Source organism: Venturia canescens, chromosome 10 (genome assembly GCF_019457755.1).
Source record: "Venturia canescens isolate UGA chromosome 10, ASM1945775v1, whole genome shotgun sequence".
In the NCBI taxonomy this organism is placed as follows: domain Eukaryota; kingdom Metazoa; phylum Arthropoda; class Insecta; order Hymenoptera; family Ichneumonidae; genus Venturia; species Venturia canescens.
The window spans coordinates 11,944,911-11,965,567 of NC_057430.1; the positions used below are offsets into that span (position 1 = coordinate 11,944,911).

General features: G+C 40.8%; 1 protein-coding gene and 1 long non-coding RNA gene across 2 annotated transcripts in view; one reads left to right on the plus strand and one right to left on the minus strand.

Moving 5' to 3' along the window:
* LOC122417326 (probable G-protein coupled receptor B0563.6) overlaps positions 1-20,657 on the plus strand; it is a 42,684-nt gene that overhangs the window by 7,268 nt on the left and 14,759 nt on the right. The window contains exon 2 of the mRNA XM_043430760.1: positions 12,108-13,167. Coding sequence (XP_043286695.1) covers positions 12,945-13,167 — 223 coding nt within the window. The 5' untranslated portion in view covers positions 12,108-12,944. The remainder of the gene's footprint in view (positions 1-12,107; positions 13,168-20,657) is intronic.
* On the minus strand, positions 4,956-6,522 carry LOC122417327 (uncharacterized). Its single transcript, XR_006262269.1, has 2 exons — positions 6,261-6,522; positions 4,956-5,190 (listed from the first exon to the last, which is right to left on the minus strand). It is a non-coding gene; the product is annotated as an uncharacterized lncRNA (long non-coding RNA).

Genomic DNA, 20,657 nt, shown 5'->3' on the forward strand with positions numbered 1-20,657 from the left:
ATCTGACTGAGAATACAGTTCGCAACGCCGCGCCCGCTCCTCGCTTTTCTTTTGTTTCCCTCTTCGCAAATTTCCCTCAGCAGGTTGTTTCCTCCACAAAACAACCGGCGCGCGAATCCCAATTCGCTTCTTCGTTACGCGGAACATTAATTTCTGGTGCGGGCTCGTGATGAAAGTGAGCAAAGTGTGAAACGCTCCCTTTATATCTGTGTCCGTATGCGTTTATCGTGTGTTGCGAGACCATAATTTATTGCTTCAATGCAACCACACACTGCTATAGAGTGCTGCAGGGAAATAAAGACGGAAAGAGAGCAAGAAAGAGAGGGAGAGAGACCGAGGAAGGAGGGGGGCGGGGGGTGAGGTTAAACCAAAAGCGTCGCATGAGAAGGGAGAAGTAATCACAGAACAAAGTTTCGAGACTCTAATCGAATTTCGGAGATTGCGGCTCTCTCGAGTGTGCACGGAATGTGCGGGAAAGAGGAGAAAAAAAGGAATACTAAAAACGAAATCAATGATGGAAAGCGGAAAAAGCACCGGAACGATTTATCGATTCGATCAAATATCTGAATGTATTTCCTCCTCGTGACGAATGATCTTGCAGCGCGAAATCGGGTGGATGGAATTTCCGATTTCATTCACTTTTCAAATCCATTGAGGATCGAAGGAATATTTTCATAATTCATGAATTCGGGGTGTCAAAAATATTCGAATTATCATTTTTCATGATTGTTGCACAGACGTTCGTTCGTTCGTAAAACTTTTTTAATGAAAGAGATGAAAAAAATAAAAATGAAAACCGTTTTTTTTTTTTTTTATTTCATTTGAAAATGATATTATATTGAAGTATCGCATAAAACATGCGTCGAATAGAATTATTGTTTCCTCGATCTGCACACGAAAAGAGGTAGCAGGAATTAAAAACTGCGCAGTTAGAAATGAACCTCGCGCGCGCGCGCGTGGATCGAAACAGAAAAAAGTTTGGAAAAATGGATGGATGGTGGAGAGTTTTAAAATTCATGGAAATCTGGGCACAAAGCCACAGAATAGAAAACGAGAAGACACATATATCTTCTCGATTCGATTTTGCGGCTTTGTGTCCGCGGACTTGAATGAATTTTAAAGCGTCCGCGCGTCAATCCATTGTGAATTTTTGTACTCTGTGTTTGTTTCCATCGGATTCTCGGATTATTGGTTAGGGGGGAGACGCGCGGCCGCGAATGACGAGGAAATAAATGAGTAAATAGTTACTCTCGCGAGAAAACTAAATTTATCCCTTGGGGAAACCAACGCCGATTCTCCTTCAACAGAGAATCCAAAAAAGATCGATTACTAACATAATTGTTTTTGCCTCGAACATTCTCTGCCTCCACAGAATGTATTTCTCCTCAAAAAAAAAAACAAAAAAACAAAAAACAAAGAAAGAAAAAAAGAAATTCATCAGAAATCCAATCAAAAGCTAATTCATTTCTTTCAATTCAGACCAAAGTTCCCACGTCAAAATGAGATTTCGTTGATGAAGATCTCGGCGAAATTGGTGATCTCGTCGTCCTCCATGCCGGGGAAGACTGTCAGAAGGATATATGAGAAGGGAAGAAAGATTATTGGAATTAAGACACATAGCAAGGAGAGGTAGGTGGACGCGAAAAGGGGCGTTGGATGAAAAAAATTGACGTTCGAAATGAAGGGACTTGGGGCCTTTTCTTTCGCAAGGATTGCATCGACGAGAGGGGGATTTTTCCACGCTGACTCTCTCAGATCGTTCTGTGAAGTGGTTACGAGGGGGGGGGGGGGGGGGGGGTGGGATGGCTTAGTTTGTGCAAGGGAAGTAATAACACGTTGTGTGGCCAGTTTTCCTGGATCCTTGAGACACCCGTACATGGCTAGGGTGGCGATCTCGTTTGGAAGCTTAAGTTGAAGAAGCAGTGGAAATAAGGGAGAAAAAGAGGGCGCTGATTGGCTGTGAAAGAGGTGAGAAGAAAATGGCATTAAAAAAAGTTGGTCAGCGTAGAATTTTTCCGTACGATGATCTGAGAGAAGTTATTTCGTTCGAGCAGGCACTCGAGCGAGTGTACAGTAGATAAGATCGGACTTTGGCTCGGGCAAAACCACTCTCCAGCCGCTCGATGTCCTCGGGAATCTCTCGTACGTGCCGAATGACCAAAGGAAAAAAGTACGAGCCCGCGCATAGCTTCGTGAGAACATCCAAAGATCTCCAATAGCTCGAGTGGGTGCGAAAATGGAAACATGAAAAAATAAGTATTACACGCTGTTTAAACGAAACAAAAAACCAACAGGATCGTCGCGTTAAAGGAGAAATTGCTTCGCCCCCGGCGGTGTCAGCCTTCCACAGACTTCTTCTTTCCCAAACATTAACCCCCTCCATTCGCCTCCAGCCTCCGGCGACAGATTTCGGATAAGGGGATAATCCGTTTCAACAAATTTCACTCTTCCCCACAGGCTCCCAAAAAATTAACATATTTTTCTCCAGACCTTAAAACACCGAGGAAAACAAGGCCGAGTTTGCAAACCTCGTCAACAGTTAAAATCAGACAATCAGTTTAATTTTCAGACAGCTTAGGAGCGTCCTTGCTGAGAAAAATCAATAACAATTTGGGCCAAATAACACGTAACCTTATGGAAGTCAAGGTCAATTCAGTGATATCTCCGTAAAAATGATGCTAAAAATATGATATTTTTTGAGCAACTGGAGCAAGGCTTGCTGAATAATGTCAATTTTTTTCAGACTTATTAGGAGATTTGCTGAAATTATATTAATAATAATCTGTTTCCCGTGCAGTTTTTCAGGCTAAGATCGTCACCGTCCATGTTTTTGACTGAGCTTTCACCAGTTTTTCGTCTTTTTAATCCCGATTCTTCTTTATTAAAGTGTATGCAACATTGCCAAACTGTAAACTGTCCTAGCTTGAAAGCTACAGGTCATAACTTTTGGGTAAAAAAACGACTGTACGACCTCGACTGCCTTAATCATGGAATGTAATAGAAGGAAACCAGAAAATTAAAAGAACCTTATAAATTGGTTATTTTAATTAAAACATCGTCGTGGCGACAAAAATGATGAAATTCCGCCAAAACCGACAGCTCAATTTTTCCCCCAATGAACGAATTACAGTGACGATTTAATCCCTATTAGACTCCGAAGAAATGGACGCTCGGTTGTACAAACAATTAGGCTTTTCCGGTGGAAATTCGTCAAGGTTGTCAGCACACTCCGGTGGTATTTTAGTGGCGTTACAGGGTGGCTTCCGGCTCCGAGGAGATAATATCGATGGAAGCTTTCGTACACGCGAGAATCCCAAGAGAAAGAAAGAGAGTGAGAGCGAGAGCGAGAGTAGGTTAGAAGGATGAAAAATTAAGCATCAGCTGTAAGGGCCGAGGTATGTTTTAGGAAGTGTGGGTCAGAGGTCGAGGGCGAAGGGGATGAATCCTCACACTAGATATTACACTCCTTCCCCCCCCCCCCCCCCCTGCTCTCTCTCTCTCTCTTGCTCTTTAACTCTCTTTCTCTTATACCAGTGGTTGACTGCATTGCTGACTGCGTACAGAAGAGAGCACAGTAGAAGCGACCAACCAGCCCTAATCGTACCTAACCAAAAGCAACGAGCTATAAATTCGTTTAATTAACGGGTGGTCTGCTAACGTATATGTATAGAAAGATGGCTATCGAGTACCGCGTGAAAGAGCAGGGCTATAGCACCAGGGAATTTCTCTTTCAATGCTTGTATATAGATATAGATACACAAATATATGTATAAACTTGGTCTCGTGACAGTTTCTCGTTATTAGTCGGGCTTCCACTTTCAGCATTTTCTACTCTCTCGCCTCGAGCCACCTCCCCATTGATACATTTTTGCATGCCCCCCATACGCAGAAAACAAATTCGTTTTGTGGCGCGAGGAATATTTGATTTTTCAAAAATTTTCAAAGTGTTTAGCCACCGATTACAAACGGCGTAGTATTTTTTGAACTTTCCTTTTTTTACTTATTGAATTTTCCTTTTTTCCGATGATGCATGATGATTTTCGAGTGTGTTAGACATCGTGGCAGACCAGCACTTACTGATGAGTCGAAATGTATTGTAAACCACAAATTTTCACTGTCAGCATAGTAAATTCTGTGATAAATACACGAATGTACAACGAATACTCGTCACATTTTTCCATACAGATATTTTTTTTTTTTTTTTGAGGGTTGCCCGAGTGTACTTTGCAATATGAACATCTGAAGTGACTGAAAACATTTTTTACTCTGCTCTTAGAGAAAAAGACTCTCGAGTAATTTGAATAAAAGTCATGGGTATTGGTCTTTTTACTATGGTGGATAGAAGAATTCTTATTACTGCTCTTCGAATCAATGCTGCAATCCAGTAAGTATAAACTGTCCCCCAGATACTAGTACTTTCCTCTAGAATTTTCGGTCTCGTTTTCTCCGTGCAGAATGCACAGGACTTTGAACATTTATTCATCCTGCCTCTACTCTTTCTACTATACACAGATATGTTATTGGGGAGGATTGCTGGTTGCAGTTTATGAGCTCTCAAACGTTCAGGAAACTTTTGACGAGTCGGGGATAAAATTTTGGGAGGCTAGAAGTTACGAAAAGGCGGACAACGTTTCGGTCGCTTAGCTTCACCAATAACTTGCCATTTCGTGGTCGATGCTTCGATAAATGGATTATGGAAATGGACGCGTACGTCGAGTGGTCTACGAACCACTCCTTCTATCTGATAACTCGTTTTCTCGATACTGCATACCACTGCGCAGGGTTACATGATTTTCTATTATGTTGCTTCGGGCTAATTTTATTCACTGGTTTTGATTCCGATGCAAAAATAATCGGAGAATCTTCAATTATGGTGGGATAACAGAGTGTTTTTTTTGTGCTATTGATAAATAAAATTCGGTTCAAAAATCGAAGTTTAGTGCAACAACGCATAGTTCTCTTGTGAGTAATTATTTTATTAAATCAACGACAATTATACGGACTGCCGCGTTGTATTTTTAAAAAATCATTCCTGATGAGCCCTCTTCTGTTATACAAAAGACTTTACCATCACCACCCTCGTCGTTGCGCCAGTCGAATCCTTAAAATTCTTGTCTTTCTTCATCATCGCTATCACTACCACTGTGATGATGATCGCGATGATCGTCTCGACTACTACGATAATCAAGCCTGCAACATTATTTCGGAAATGTCGATTGGAACATTGTATCAGTTCGATAAACGTTACGAAGATCACAAGAATGAGAGAAGATCCAAATTGAACATTATTTTGATTAAATTCAAATCCTGAATAGTACAAAGTAGACTTTCAAATAAATCGTCGCCATGTGATTGTTCGAATTAAGGGGGCGAAGTATTCCCGTGTCTTCCACCTTAAAATGGTGCTGAGTAACAAATGCTTCGGAATTTTCGAGATTTATGAAAGGCTTGTCTCCATTCGGGGAAACGGAGCAAAAAAGAGGGCAGAAAAAGGTACTTGTTTAGTATAGAAAAAATGGAAGAAAAAATATGCCACAGATGTGCCTAAGATAAACAATCGAAGTTGGAACAGGCACTTAGGAAGCCATGGAAAAAGTAGGGGAAGATAATCCAATGGCAGGGCAAATGAAAAAGCCTCAAAGGAATCGAAAAACTGCTTAAAGGAGGAAAATAAAGGCCTTAGGGACAAGACACGCATGGAGACTCGATAGAAACAAACAAATTCGCATACAATGAGATGTAGAAGGAAAAAACGAGAACGGGAAGAGAAAAATATTGGGACTGTGTGGCAAAGTACGAGGAGATCTGAAAGAAAATCGAGGAAGGTTAGGACGGAGGAACAGTGGAAAGGTGGGCAAAAAAGGGTTTGTTAATTGAACCTGCGATATGCGAGGACAAGAAGAGGACAGCATAACTCACACTGACGTATGTGAAAAATCTGGGGAAGAAATCAAAGAAAAATGTCTAAGAAAAGTGGAGAAATCGAGGGAGGGTAGGATGAAGAATGAGCTGTTAGAGTGGGCAATAAAAACGCTGAGAGGGTAAATGAGAACTGACCTGTGGCAGTACCCGAAGGCGGTTGGAAGGCTTAAAAACGAGATAAGAGATGGGGGATTAGACTGCGAAATGAAAGGTTGAGCGCATGGATGGAAGAGTGTAGATTGTGCGGTGTAAAATGAGAGTTCTCCAGGAGTTGTTGTTAAGGATTCACGTCAAAAATGCCACGAGTTAAAGTGTCGGAAATAAAATATAATACTCACGTGTCTTGTCCTTAATTCTTTCCACTTCCGCCAAATTGGCGAGAAGCATAAGCTCTCCAACCTCGCTTCCAACTGGCCCTGACATGTTGTCAATAACGTATGTAGAAAACTCGAACTAACTTTCAATTTAGGCTATTCGATAATTTTATGAAGTTTCGATGTGAGAACCAGTTCACCAGTGTCGATGATGCTATCGTCGATGTCCCATATATTTAACGGTGCCAAAGCATGTACAATGACTACAGTGGAAACGTGACATTTTGAAAATCCTTCTCGATTATGCGTCTTCAAGCTTCTTGACCTTGGCAAGGCTTCGCGGAACAATGGTTATCAGCATTGTTCTTCTTGACGCTTGTCAACGTTGGAATAGTTAAAAATATGAAAAACTGGTGACTCGGTTGTCTAACGGGAATTTTTTTCTTCAATTGTGATGAAAATTCTATTGTGTTTATCAATTAGAATATTTTTATAAAGCAACCTCAATTCCTGGCACGTCCGTCGGTTTAGGTACGTGAAACTAAGAGTGGAAAAAATACAAAAAATAAAAGAATCCAAATTGTTATGATAAAATGACCGATTTGTTATCAGCTTAGAGAGTCAAAGAGGAGCGTCTTGTTTCGAGCAGTACTCATGAAAAAAACAGGCATTTTTTTGCAAAAATTCGTTTTCTCGCACTAACCCCACTTTCAAATCGTCCTCCACATTATAAGCGACCCCAAAAATATTTTGTATAACAATTTTCATAAAAGTCTGTTCAGACGAAATATTCGTGACTAAAAGAGTCGAGTCACAACTTATAAAATGCCTTTTTCGGGCTTACATCTAACAACGTCGTGGTAATCTAATAATCAGGTAGGTAAATCGTTTCAAATCCCCATATTGATCTTCGATAAAATTCGTTCCACAGATAACTTCGATTACAACCACGTGTGGTCGAAAACAATTTTACAATTGATGAAAAAAAAATGTTTTTCCTCGTATCTCTAGTTGCATTAACAACAAATAAAGAAAAGAATAATGATTTCGTTAATTAATTAAGATATTTATTTCTCATGAGCGTATTTTTGGTGTCGCAAACTAGGGCACTCTGACAAAAGCTTCTGCTTCTGTCATTTTTCCAACTTCTATCGTCAATATTTCTTTTAAACATTCGGTAATCCTTAATTTTTATCGTCGCTATGGATTCCTTAAATTTTTTTCTATCCGTGAGACAGTTTGAATTTAGAATTATTCGGTATGTGAATTATTTAATAGAAATGTGATGATGATGCAATCTCCTTGAACTCCCGTACAAATTTTACGATTTTTGAAGTTTTAATTTTTTATTAAATGTTCGATAACCTGACCTGAAGTTTCGCCATTCCATTCGCACGCACTTTTACTTTACTGTTATTTGGAATCAGTTATTTGTAGAATATTCGGGTTCGTGAAAGGAGTACCTTAAACGTAGGTATACACGAAGTTCGGAATTTCATCACGTGTGCATTATTTTTTATGTACACAAGCATAGTAATTTGAATGGGCTAAATTTATATTTTATTATTTGCAAACTACTCTGGCAAGGATTTTGAAAATCGAATCTGAATTTTCATACACAGTGTCTGCGTAAAAACTTCCTACACTTGTATATTAATTTTCATACAGATATTTAAAAAATAGTTTTCTCTAGTACCTCAATAATAATAATAACGAGAGTACGTGGCTGAGGTCGGCATTGTAAGGGAGAAACTGGGAATCGAATTTCCACCGGGACCGGGGGTACAACCGTGTTGTAATTAGCTCGATTGCGCTTACTCGAACCAAAGGAAGAGAAGGAAAAAGTGAGAGCGAGAGGTGGCAGGATAGAGTGTGCGATAAGTAGGAAGTATCACACTGGCAACGAAACGATTCCTGCGTTGATTAACTTTAACGACGTGGGTCCACTGAGCCGAGACGATTTGGCTCGTACTCGTCGCATCTGCTTCGTTCTCTCCGCAGAGTTTCCGGACTTTTTTCCCCGTCGCTCATTCCCTCATCCGGTTGTCCTTTCAACCCTTGAGTCTTCCCAGCATTCATGATCGTCGCGCCATAGAGCGCTTCGTACAAACAGAAAACCCTTAAACTTCCAATGACTTTTCCCGACAATAAATTACTCCGAACTTTTAGTTCCGTTAATTCCAGAAAATAAAAAAAAAAATTAAAAAAAAAAAAAAAAAAACAGAGAAGCAACGCGTCAACGAGAAAGGCTTGAAGAACCGTTCGAACGTCACAAGTCGAACGAGCACTGGGGGATAGGAAAAAAAATAAAAACGAGTAAATACCAACGTCGCCTCTTTACGAACGATTTCACAAAGTCAATTTAATTTTATCGTCACTCTAATCCAACGTAAAGAACGAAAAAATAAATACGTACGTACTCTTCTCAGGGCCTCATTTAAATATCGCAATTTTCTAGTAGGATTATCAGACAGAATGGGATCAAAATATTCTTATCTTCCTTCTTTTTTCTCTCTCTCTCTCTCTCTCGTCCTTACTTTGTTCAATAATATTAAGCTCAATATATTTCTATGTATGTCTATTTTTATACAACCTATAGCCACGTAACATGTGTGCGTTCATGTATAGTGTGTTGTAGATAGATAAAGCGTACGCCCAAGATCGTAGATTGACCGGATTACATTATGGACATAAGCTTACTGGCTTACCTAGTTCGGGATCCAACGAGAGGGAAACTAACATGGCTTTCCCTATAACTGTACATACATATTCATTTGTACTGTACGACGACGCATATATGTATAGTCATGTCGAGTGAGAAGAGTATGGGTGCATCAGACAACTCCCAGACTCAGCCCTCACCCTTTCTTGCGAGCATTTAGTTAGCTCTCCGTATATATCGCTTGCAAGTAGAAGAGCTCCGCCTTGGTCAGACAGGAAGCTCTCGTCTGCAGGCGAAACACGCGTGGCCCAAGGTAAATGACAACGTTCCAACGTAAATGGAGACTCCCGGGCAGCCAGTGTAACAACTTCTGGTTGTCCCTCACGATATTAAGCTCTCCTTTAAATTCACCAAAATTCACCTTTCGGATGAATATTTAGAGGAGAATAGTTCGGAAAATGGGAAAAATGAGTTCGTTCCGGAGGGAGTGCGGAAGTTTTATTTCACGGAGGTGAATGAAGCTGTTTGCTTTCGCAAACTTTTGACAATATTTTGGTGAATTTCGAGTGAGAACGAGCTCGAAATTCGCAGGGAAAAGGGAAATGACTTTTACTGAAAAATATGAGATGGAAGGTATTGTCTTTTTGGGGGTTTCCCAGTCCAACTTTTTTTCACGAGCAAATAAGAAAGGTCCTTCATGAAAAATAATTCGCACACTCGACGAACGAGCTCCAAAGTTTATAAAATAACTCGGCAAACCGGGCAGCGGTTTTTGTCTCCGTCCGCAAGATGCGAGGTCAGCTAAGACGTGAGCTATATTAAAAAGGTCGCCCAACAATATTCTACACAGACACACAAATATGCAGAGGTTTATACAAACATACGGAGGTGGAGAACAGAGGGTCGTGAGGAAAAGAAAAATTACAGGAATTAGGGGAGCGAGGGACGGGGAAGGGGATGCAAGTTGCCTTATGCAAACTCAATAGCTCCATAATGGAGTAGCTAGGGGACGATTTATATAAGCAAACCGTCCGTCGAGTTCTCTGAGGTTTTCTCTCTCCCTTCGCCCCTCCTAACGTCTCCATCTCTTTTTTATTATTTCGCAGAATCAGCGTTGAGCTTTCGAGAAGTTTAGCGTGCTACCAAGTTCTTTAACCCTGACTGTTTTATAAACACTTTTATTCGCACCCTCCTTCTTTCTCTGGCATCATAATTAAGGCTTTTCTGCGTCGCTCGTGACGTGGCTCACGAAGCACCGTTTATTTTCTCCGTACATAAATGAAATCCCGTTTTTTTCGATTCGAATAGCTCCTCGAATTGAGTGATTGAATTTCCTCCCGGAAAAATATGGCTCGGTTTTTTAGCCGGTTCTCAATCGTGCCGCCTGCTCGCCTCCTAATCTCGATTTAAAACGGTAAAGTACAGCGTCACATGGCCCTTTCCCGGTCAACTTTCCTGACGTTTTCCAGGGTATATGTGGCATGGAAACGGGGAGAGAGCGATTCACTGCTTTCCCCCTGGCCCCTCTTGTTCCCACGGCTGTTTTTGGTACCGCGTCGATTCGATACTTTCCTTCCCGATCTTGCGTCTACCTCCGATCCGTCGAAATAGAGTTTTGCACTCTGACCATTCCTCGTTCCGAGGGGAATCAAGATAGAGTCCGGACAGACAGTCGGGAGTGGAGACGAAGAAGAAGAAGGGGGAGAAAAGGAGGAATGAAAAAGAGGGAAGACAGTTTGCAAAGAGTCTCCTTGTACACTGATTCCCTCGAGTTCCAATTTTCTCTGGCCTCGCTAAGAAAAGACACTCACGCCCTGAGAAACACTTTCTTCCTATGCCCCTTTTCCTCATTCTTTTTCCGTGTTATTTCACTCTTTTTTCTTCTCCCTCCCTGTCTCTGTTTCTCCTCAGATCTTCCGGTCTTTCCATTCCACCAGTGTATTACCACTTGAGAAGAGAGTCGACCTCCACTTAGAGTAAATCTGTGCTCTATAAATTCTCAATATCGTTTTTCGATAGAGATTCGATACGTTGGTGGAGTAGCATTCACTGATACACGAAGAGCATACGAGTTTTCACCCCTTTTTCACTTTTCCTCCTCCCCTCCCCGGGCCCTTGCAGCTTTTTATTTCGTAGCTTCCCAATTTTTGCTTGTCCATCGAAAATACATTTTATTCTCTGCTTCCCATATTTTTAAGTTGCTCATGTAACTCGAGAAAATCCGAGCAATTACACTCGTTTTTATGGCAGGCTGAATACGTGCAGAACTCGAATAAACAAAAACTTTTATTACCTTCAAATAAAACAGCTTTTTTATTACCGCTAAGAAATATGATTTTTTTTTCCTACCAAGAAATATGGTCCCATCTTGTTTTCACACCTATCCTTTTTTATTTTTCCCGTCACGACATTCTCTTTGTACTCTCTCCACCCACCTTACAACTACCCCCTGCCAGCCAGCCCCCTCCCCCCCCCCCCCCTCCTCCTCCCTACGTGCCCCTTCTTTCACCATCTTTATTGCTTTTTCTCATGTATTTTCCATTCTATCTTGCTTGTCTATTAAAACTGCGGTGGAGATCGAATGTCGGATGCGAGAATCGTGACTCGGTTACGAGAAATTCTTGGAAAGCGAAGATCCAATGCTTTCAACCCCTTAGACTATGTACCCCCACGAAATCTATAGTTATGGGTTAAAACATGGGGCAAAGTACACCCATAACGTACTATAGAGTACAACATCCAACCCCGGGCGTCAACGGACGATTTTCGAATGCCTACACGCTCTCTATTACCATCTTCGCTTTATACTCGCGCACCCTCTTAACTCATATTCATGCAAATGAGAATTGCGAATACAGGGGAATAGGAAAACTATGAAAATAAATGAAATTAATAATGCGTTCGAGTAAGGCGTTCTTGCGGCGTTATTAAGCGTGTAAATTAATTTTCTGTCAAAATGTTAGTTTTGCGATGCAATGAAATGCGGTGAATCAGTTTTTACGATCTCGAACTCGAGACGCGTTTGGAAGTATTGGAGAACGTTAAAATCCAAGTTTTTGTTTGCTTTGCGAATAAAGAAAAATGGAAAATTTGTCGGTTAATCGAAAGACGGTGACTCGAGGTTTTTCAATGTTTCTAAATAATATCTCTATTTTGATCTTACTCCGAATAGAAAGAAGGTGAAATAACGAAGCTTTTCTTCTCCGTAGATTTGAAAATATCTCACGTAATGCTGTTGGAATCTACGGATTCGGTCGACTTCCGTTTCAATCTTTCGTACTCTCGTAAAAAACTACCTCACGAAAGATCGAAGAACTGAGGGTAAAAGAGGGACTGAGGCAGAGTACGAGAAATCGAAGAACTTCCGGTTGCCGGAATTGGAGAACATCTCCGCGTCGTGGCCTTCCCGCGTGTACGGGCTTGAAATTTCGACGATGCATTCGATCGCCGAGCTCGTCGTTGGGAAAGGTGTGTTACCACTCGCCTCGGCGAAATTTCGCTTGACTACGAAGCGGCGAATCACCAAAGGGGTGGAAACGAGATCGGTATGCAAAGCGAGACACGGCGGTCCCTTCGTCATAGCCACGACGACGAGGCATATAACCGAGAGAAATCCTGGTGAAACCTCGCGCTAGGGGATAAGAGGCAAAACCACCTTGGAAGGGAAAAAAGGGAGATCAAAAGAGGGTGGAAAATCAAGCAGAAAGCCAAAACTGTGATTGGCGGGAGAAGAAAAATGATGTAAGAAGTCTTTGAAGGACGATTGAGGAGCGAGAAAAATCGAAAAATGTTAAAAATGATTTGCCAAATGAATTTCCAAATGGTCGTAAATGAAGGGAAAATAATAAAGAAAATAAATATCACATAAAGAATTTACGAACTCAAACAATCCAAGTGAATCTCGATTGAAAAAAACCATTATTTTAGGCTCCGTGTGAAGCGGTTGAAAATGAACGAAACCGACGAGATTTTCAGGGGAGTGAAAATAAAAAGTGGAAAATTAAGGGAGTGATAAGAAAAATAATAATATTATCGGTCTGGACAAAATGACTGACAGTTCGAACGCGAGTGACATCGATACACCGCGTTTGTGCATGTTACCGGAAGACCTCGAGACCCTGGAGGACCCACGAACAGCTTCCCTCAGGAGGGTCAGTTACGGAATTATTTTACCGGCTATTTGTTGTCTCGGCATCGTCGGCAATGTTCTCAATCTCGTCGTCCTTACGCGACGCAATATGAGAGGCACCGCCTACATTTACATGAGAGGTGAGTCGAGCATTTATTCCTCACAAAAAAATCATTTTTTGTCATTCCCAACGAATTTATTCCCTTCGAATTTATTCGACGAAACTTCCAGATTTTCCAACGTAAATAAACTCTCGAAAGTTTATAAATAATCTTAATATTCCTCCGGCAGCTGAATTAAAAAATAATAACGAAATTGATATAATTTTGTTTTTAAAAACAATCCACGAGTTGGGGAGTTCCTTCATATTAGCATTGAATTCAACATCATTTATAAACATTAATTTCATTCGATTCTCAGGTTATTTTATAAACAGTTAATGTTGCTTAAAAAGTCCTTCAAACATCAGTCCTTCAGAATCTCAGTTCCCAATTTTTGACTGGAGTTTCGACTGGAATTTTAATAATTGGTGATTCGAAAATTCTGGATAAACATAGACATATTGGAAAATGTGTGGTCCTTAATAACCTGTAAAATTCCATACGCTTATTGAGAAATTACAGGCACAGTAAAAACCAACATTTAGTCATTACAATGAAATTATTTTTCGTCTTTTAAAGTGCCTAAAAAGTACATGTGAAAAGTATAAAATGATTTTTCAATATTAAAACAACCACACACGAATTTTAATTTTCATCATAAAGCTTTCATTATAAAATTGTCTCTAATGGTTCCCTCATACAATCACAATCTTACATTCCACTCCAGAGCTTATTTTACAAGGAGTAGGATGCAACTTCATTTATTTAAATTGCTTCGTCAGAAACTTCATCAAAGGGTGATGAAAGTACATTAGAAAGGAGCATTTATTGATTGAAATTACATGAGCATTCTCATCAAAATTACCTGGCCTAAGTTCAGTTATAAATATCATTTTTTAACAATTTTGAAAAACCAGCTAAAATGCGCGCGTAGTGGGCACCTGAGCAAGTGATAAAAAAATAAATGAAAAAATAAACAAACTTATGGTTCCTTCATATCTGTTCGATGTGAGAATGTTGACTGAACAAATAATGGAGTTTCGAAAACTCTCGAACATCTCGAAATTGCGTTTATTTGCGTTCGCGAATCGTTAGCAATTAAGGTGAAAATAGCTATGAAAAAATCACTCGACGAGTACAAAGATAGATAAAACTGATTATTGCGGATAAAGTGCGAGTACGAGGGTAGAAAAAGTGCTAGGGTGAGGTCAAGTGGCAGGGGGGATCGGGAGCGGGGAAAACGATCGTCTCTGCTGTCTCGGATAAATGAGAATGTCTGTCCAGACTGCGTCATCTCCTGGGGCTAGAAGCAGAGCATGGACGGGGGCGCGCGGAGGCAGAAGCAGGGCGAGCAGGGGTTCGGTGTACAGCTGGAATGAAGGGATAACCCAGTCGTGGTATTTAGGGGAAGGAGAGAAAGTGAGACGCGTGGCAAGCAGCGTGAGAAGTCTGTTAACGAGCTCGTTTCGATAACGACTGTATATATGAAAGCGAGACGTTGGGAGATACGATATTCTTCCACACAATTTACTGCCTTAATACCTAAGTATGAAAATCTTTATTTCGTGAGATTGGGTTCGTTAAAAAACCGAATTTAGGAGCATAATGGTCGGTTAAGTTGACTAGAAAAAGAAAACCAAAATTTGGACTTTATTGTTTTTTTTTAAATAATGAAAAACGGCGAAATCTATTCGTGGAAACGTGCCTTTGAAATGAGAGCTGAAACAACGAGTAAGTAACTGGCCATTGTGCGAGGTGAATATCAAGCCTTCTCCGCGCCTGCGTTCACAAAGTGCAAGATTTTCTTAGCCGAAAAATAAGTCGTTCCAATTAAATGTAAAATATCTCATAATTCTCTGGGCGAGGGAAGAATGGAAGGCTTCCAGGCCAGAGTTATGGGTAGGCGGTGGCTCAGGTCTAATAAAGAAGTAGACTATTTCTCGAGGACAAAAGCAAAAGCACGAAAGGAGAATCGTTCTCTACACATCTATATAAATAGGGTGTTCGTTAGATTACGAGGCAGTGTGTGTTATATGGCCGATCGTGGGCGTGTGGAATTACCACTAAGAATTGGTGATTCAGAGTCATGCGATTTCGCGATAAATAGACCGAGTTCTGGGCGAAATCGAACCGCCAATTTTTCTCAAACTTCATCCCCCATTTTCGCACTCAAAAATCCCCAACAGTTCGATTCCCCAATGGGGGAATCGAATTTATCTAAACTCGAAAAAACCACTATCGAAAACCATCGACACTGCATTCGTTGACGTAGAGAATCAACGAAAAAGAAAAAAAAAACCGTAAATCGAATTGGTCACGAAATGTCCATCATATTTTTTAGCTCTATGACAAAAGTCAAATAGGAACGATAATCACACACGAAATGTTTTGTGCCCATGAGAAAATAGTGTTAGAAATAAAACTCATTTTCTGCGTTCATCAATCTAATTGCCCATTTAAACATTAACAATTATCCGAATATATTCATAGCTGCGTGTGCATTTGTGTTAAAACGCAAACATATATTTATTGAAAATCGTTGAGAACATAGGAGTGACAGGTAGGAATATCGCAGTCGAGGAATGATCGACGGAATAAGCGATCGAGTGTGGGGGCAGAGGAGACTAGTGAGAGAATTGACGAGGAAGGGAATGTAAACGAAAGCGTGGGGAGTCGGTGGGGGGCGTCGAACATCGAACATTGCCTGCGGTGACGTGCGTGCGGTTGCGCTTCGACACATCCGTAAATAATCACAAACCTACCTGTATAATATAAAAATAATAGAAAGATAAGGTGATATTATTATTATCGTCATTGAATAATCAATTCGAAAGGCAAACATAATAGCAACACGATAATAATAGCGAAATAATGATGAGTATTCAGGAATATTGAGGAAATATCATCATTTCATTCCTCCGCATTATATCATGAAGCAATAATTAATAACTATGTGTTTCAACAAATATTCAGTCATTTTTTCTAAACGAAAATAATCGACGCAAGATCTGGGAGGGGTTGAATCCAAGACACGAAAACCTGAGCCCAAAAAAAACTTAGCGACGATATACGCACGAGTGTGATAAACCAGCGCAGTGTGGCTCTATGATCTTATCGCAGTATATTTTCTGAGATTTGGAAGCTGAGAAAAGTAAAAAAGGAAGAAACGAAAAAAAAAAAAAAAAAAAAATACGTGTAAAAAAAAGAATGAGAAGAGGAAGAAATTTACTCCAAGTTGTGGCGTTTCTTTTATTTATTGCACTGTATATAAATGCATATTGCGCACTCTTGTCGTATATATACATGAGTAAATAGGCAATATAGGGCTCGGAGGCGCATGCACTCGGGGCAAAGCTTCGAAAGAGCAAAGACTCGATGTACCCTTCGCCACGTACTGTAGCAGAAGAGCCAAAGCAAGAAACGCGACTGGCAACAATATATGTGCATACACATTCATACGGAGCAAACATACACGTGTGTGTTTGTGATCACCACGTACTTTCCTCTTTCCTCTTGCTACTAGCAGGCTGAGGATGAGCAGTGCCAAGCAAGAAATACGTGCTGGAGTGTACATGGGGTAGTTGGGGTAGGGCATGATACATAATGGATGTATCTACTCCCACTGCATCGTTTTCTTTTCGTCCTCTTTCCCACTGACGCCCCGTACACATAACCAGATCTTGAGGAAATCTGCCTCTCTCTCGCTCATTCTGAGTCTCCTTCCTCCTCGCTTCCGCTTCTTCTTCTTCTTCTTCTTCGTCTTCTTTCGATCTCTGTGCACCGCGAGAATCCGCTACGTAGCCAATTAGATGGAATTTGAAATCCAGCCCCACCTCCCTGTGTCGTATGTACTCGAGGGAAGAAACTTCCCCGGAGATATAACCTCTCTCTTTATCCACCTTCGCAGCCACCCCAAGTCCCTCCCTCCTGTCAAGCATGGACCACCTTATTAATAATCCAATTTGATCCTATATTCTTTACCCTTTTTTTTCGGCGTTGCAATTAAATCGAAAAATTATCACCCTTCCTCAAGGGGTTGAAATGAATTGAGAAAATCGAGGACTACGCGGCCCCCACCTCCCGAGAATCTTCGCTAATTACTCGTTTGACTCCATGGAGATTGCTTCTGGATCGTTGTCAAGAAAATTATTCATACGGTTACGGTAATTAAGGACTTTTCATGGATATTTCAAGTTTTTTAAAAATTTTTATCGATTTCACAGGATTTTTCGTACTCTTTTTATATACTTTGGATTATTTTTTAGCACAATTTGTTGAAAGCTTTATTAGAATGACTCAAATCATTGGGTTCTTTATCTCTGTGCGAAGGAATAGTTCAACTGGTCGTTTCGAAGTTACGGCGCTCGGGGGATGCTCCAAACGGATGGATCGAATGTGAAAACGTCTCCTCGAAATAACCTCGATATATGCACGTTTCCGGTTTGGTCGAGGGGCCGAAATCGTATTCGCTCACAGTACAAATGTGGTGGAGCTCGTCTAGAGCCACTGCATTAGGAGGAAATTACTAACGGTAATTCGATTTCGAATTTTCACTCATCTTGCCTTCCGATCCTTTCGAAATACAATGGATTTCACTCCCTCTTTCTTCCTTTCTCATTCTCTCTCTCTCTCTCTCTCTCTCTCTCTCTCTCTCTTCTGTGAATTTGGCCAACGAAAGTCCCTCGATACGGTCACCAGGGTTGCATCCCAATTTCTACTCCCTGGAGCGACGAAAAACAGTGAATTTCTCTCCTCCTTGAGCTCATCCGCAAAGAGCCAATGTAATTGAACAAGGAATTATTTGGTAGACCAAAACTTGCTCTATTTCAATGTGGCTCTGAATTATTGCACTGGCTGAATAAACATTGAGAAAAATGAAAGTTATCGAAGCCAATACTGGGAAAACTGATGAAATTTTTCCTCGTGAAAATCCATTTACAGAATCGGGCTAATACAACGTTGATATATTCATTGAATTTTGCGAGTTGCACGATAAAACATAACAGCACGCGTGCCCCACAAAAAGTACTGGAATTCGGGTCAATTGATTGGACATTTTCGTAACTCCGATCGGTATTTTTCAAAAAATTGGCAACCGCAAATGCTCTGGTATTATCGTGTTTCGTGAAATGTTAGGATAAACATAAATATTGTACACTCGTCCAAGGACTGACAACCAATTCGACTCCTTCGCCTTCCACCACAATTCGCACACGACGTCAGCCACAGTAATTTATCTCGATGACGAAAACTGCCTGAACTTGGATTCGCCAAAAGTAATTTTCCAAGGCTTATCGATCCAACGAAATTTCAAATTTGTTTAAATTCAACGAATTGAAATTCTCCATGATCGACGTAAATGGGGACGCAATTTAACTGCAGCTACGCCAACCTGTGCTCGAATCGTCTACGGCTTAATATCGCATAGTGCAATATAACAGTTTAGATTCTATGCTCCTGGATTTTCAGCGACTATTGCGAAATCACAGGAGTGCGCACTATCGTTTCTCCCCGTGCTGTGCGGGCTCGAATCCCATTGCGCGTTAAAGCCACAATCTGCTGTGCAACGAATAGTTCCCCTTCGCGTTATCCAAGCCTCTGCCTCGGTAGAAGCGCTGTCCTCTATGCCAAGTAGTGCACTCAACGATCGGTCAGACCGCACGAAACCTCGCTGTGTTCTCACCGTCGAGACTCGCACACACGCACACTTGTACCGACCGAATTTCGGCTCGACGGAATTCACTTTCGAGACAAACATTCATTCTCAAGCGCGACAGCGAGACTGGAACAAAACGTGGGCTACTTAAGGAAACATTGTACTTGTTGAAAGTTTGAGAAGCTTCGGTTATTTCTTGCTCTCAAACACTGAGAAACGTACCGCAGTTTTTTGCAAATTTTCAAAAAATCTTCTCGGCTGAAACGAGAAAGTGCTGCTCAAAAATTAGTGAAGATTCTTTTTCCACGATAACTTCGATCCAACGTGCTTCAACTTTTTACAAACATCAAAATACTTCGTACAAAAGTATAAAGAATACAGAAAAAACAAGAAATTTAGAAAAAAAGAAAATTTGGAGGGAAAATAAAAAGAGGAGAAAGAGGAGAAATAAGAATTTTCAAACAAGCGAGTAATCGAAGACGAAAGGTTGCTTTCGAAAGCAAAAAGTTGCTTGTACGGAGGTGATAATTTTTTTTCGAGTTCACTCGCCTGGGAGCTTTTTGTCAAACTTATTATCTTCATGAATCCTCCTGTCGAGTAAAATGAATTTTTGTCAAACTTCCAACCCTGCGACTGTTCATATTCGATCTGTTTCCTCATATTCGCGTTCGTTTCGTCCATTTTCACCCACATTTCATTCGTATTCTATGTGAAAAGCGTTTTCGATGGTTCGAAATCTCCTCGTCCAAGTGCCACTGTCCAATTCAGCCTACGGTGTAATCCGGAAAAGCTGTAACTAGGATTTCAGTTGGAAAAAACAAAACGTACAACTTTTTGTGGTATCGGCTCTTTCAAAAGCGATCGAAGTGTTAGTGCAAATGAAAATTGATGATCTGAAGGTCGAAATATTGAAAGATCTTGTTGCACGTATTCAACGGAATTCTCTGTTCAGGCGAAAAATTTCAGATCTTACTCCAAACTTCTTTGTGCTCGAACAAAACTTTTAACTTTATTGTGTCGTCAAAATATTAAACGTCAACAAAATGTCGCCTGCAGTGCGAGAATAAGTTGATGCAATATCGTGTGAAAAGGATTAAAAGAATAAACATTTGGAAGCGTTGATCCAAACGAATGTTTCTATACTCGTTTGGATATTTAGTTTGGAGTGTCGAGTTTGAAATAAATATTGCAGCAGGATAAAGTGTCGTTAAATATTCAATAATTTATGATCCTGGCAAATCGTCCGTCAACTCGCGAACGGATGTAATTTCAAATGTATTGATTTTTGAAGTATTCTCTATTCGGATATTTTCATCTCCGGTCCTTAAACAAAGAAAATATCTTGAGCAAAACGTGGGGAGATTATAAAGTAAGCCCCGGCAAGTTACTAAATCCCGCGCGAGACCCCCTGCCCCTCTGACCCCGGCGGGGTTGTCGCCGCCTCTCCAAAAGTCAGTCCATCTCTTTGCAAGTTTTTACGTACTTAATAACGTGTTTTCGGCTTATAAAGACGAGGGAACCCTCTCTCTCGGTGGGCTTTCGGCACGTCGAACCTTCGGCTACCGTAATCGATATGCACAAAGTCCGAAAAATGAGGGAAAGATAGGAAAAGAGGGAAGTGAAAGGTTCGTGTCGACGGAGGCATGCGGGTGGATCAAAGCCCCAACGAGCGTGAAATAAGGTTAAAGAAAACTCTAAAATAGAGGGAACGGGCGAGGGAAAAGGTTGAGAAAGTTGAAAGAAAAATAAAAAATGATTAGGATTTCGCATAAAGCTATCGAAAAATTTCGAAGCGAGGAGCCTGCTGCGGAGAGCTCAGGCGCGGGGATAAACCCTTGTCGGAACGGTTTTCTCGCGCGCGGTCGACTCAACA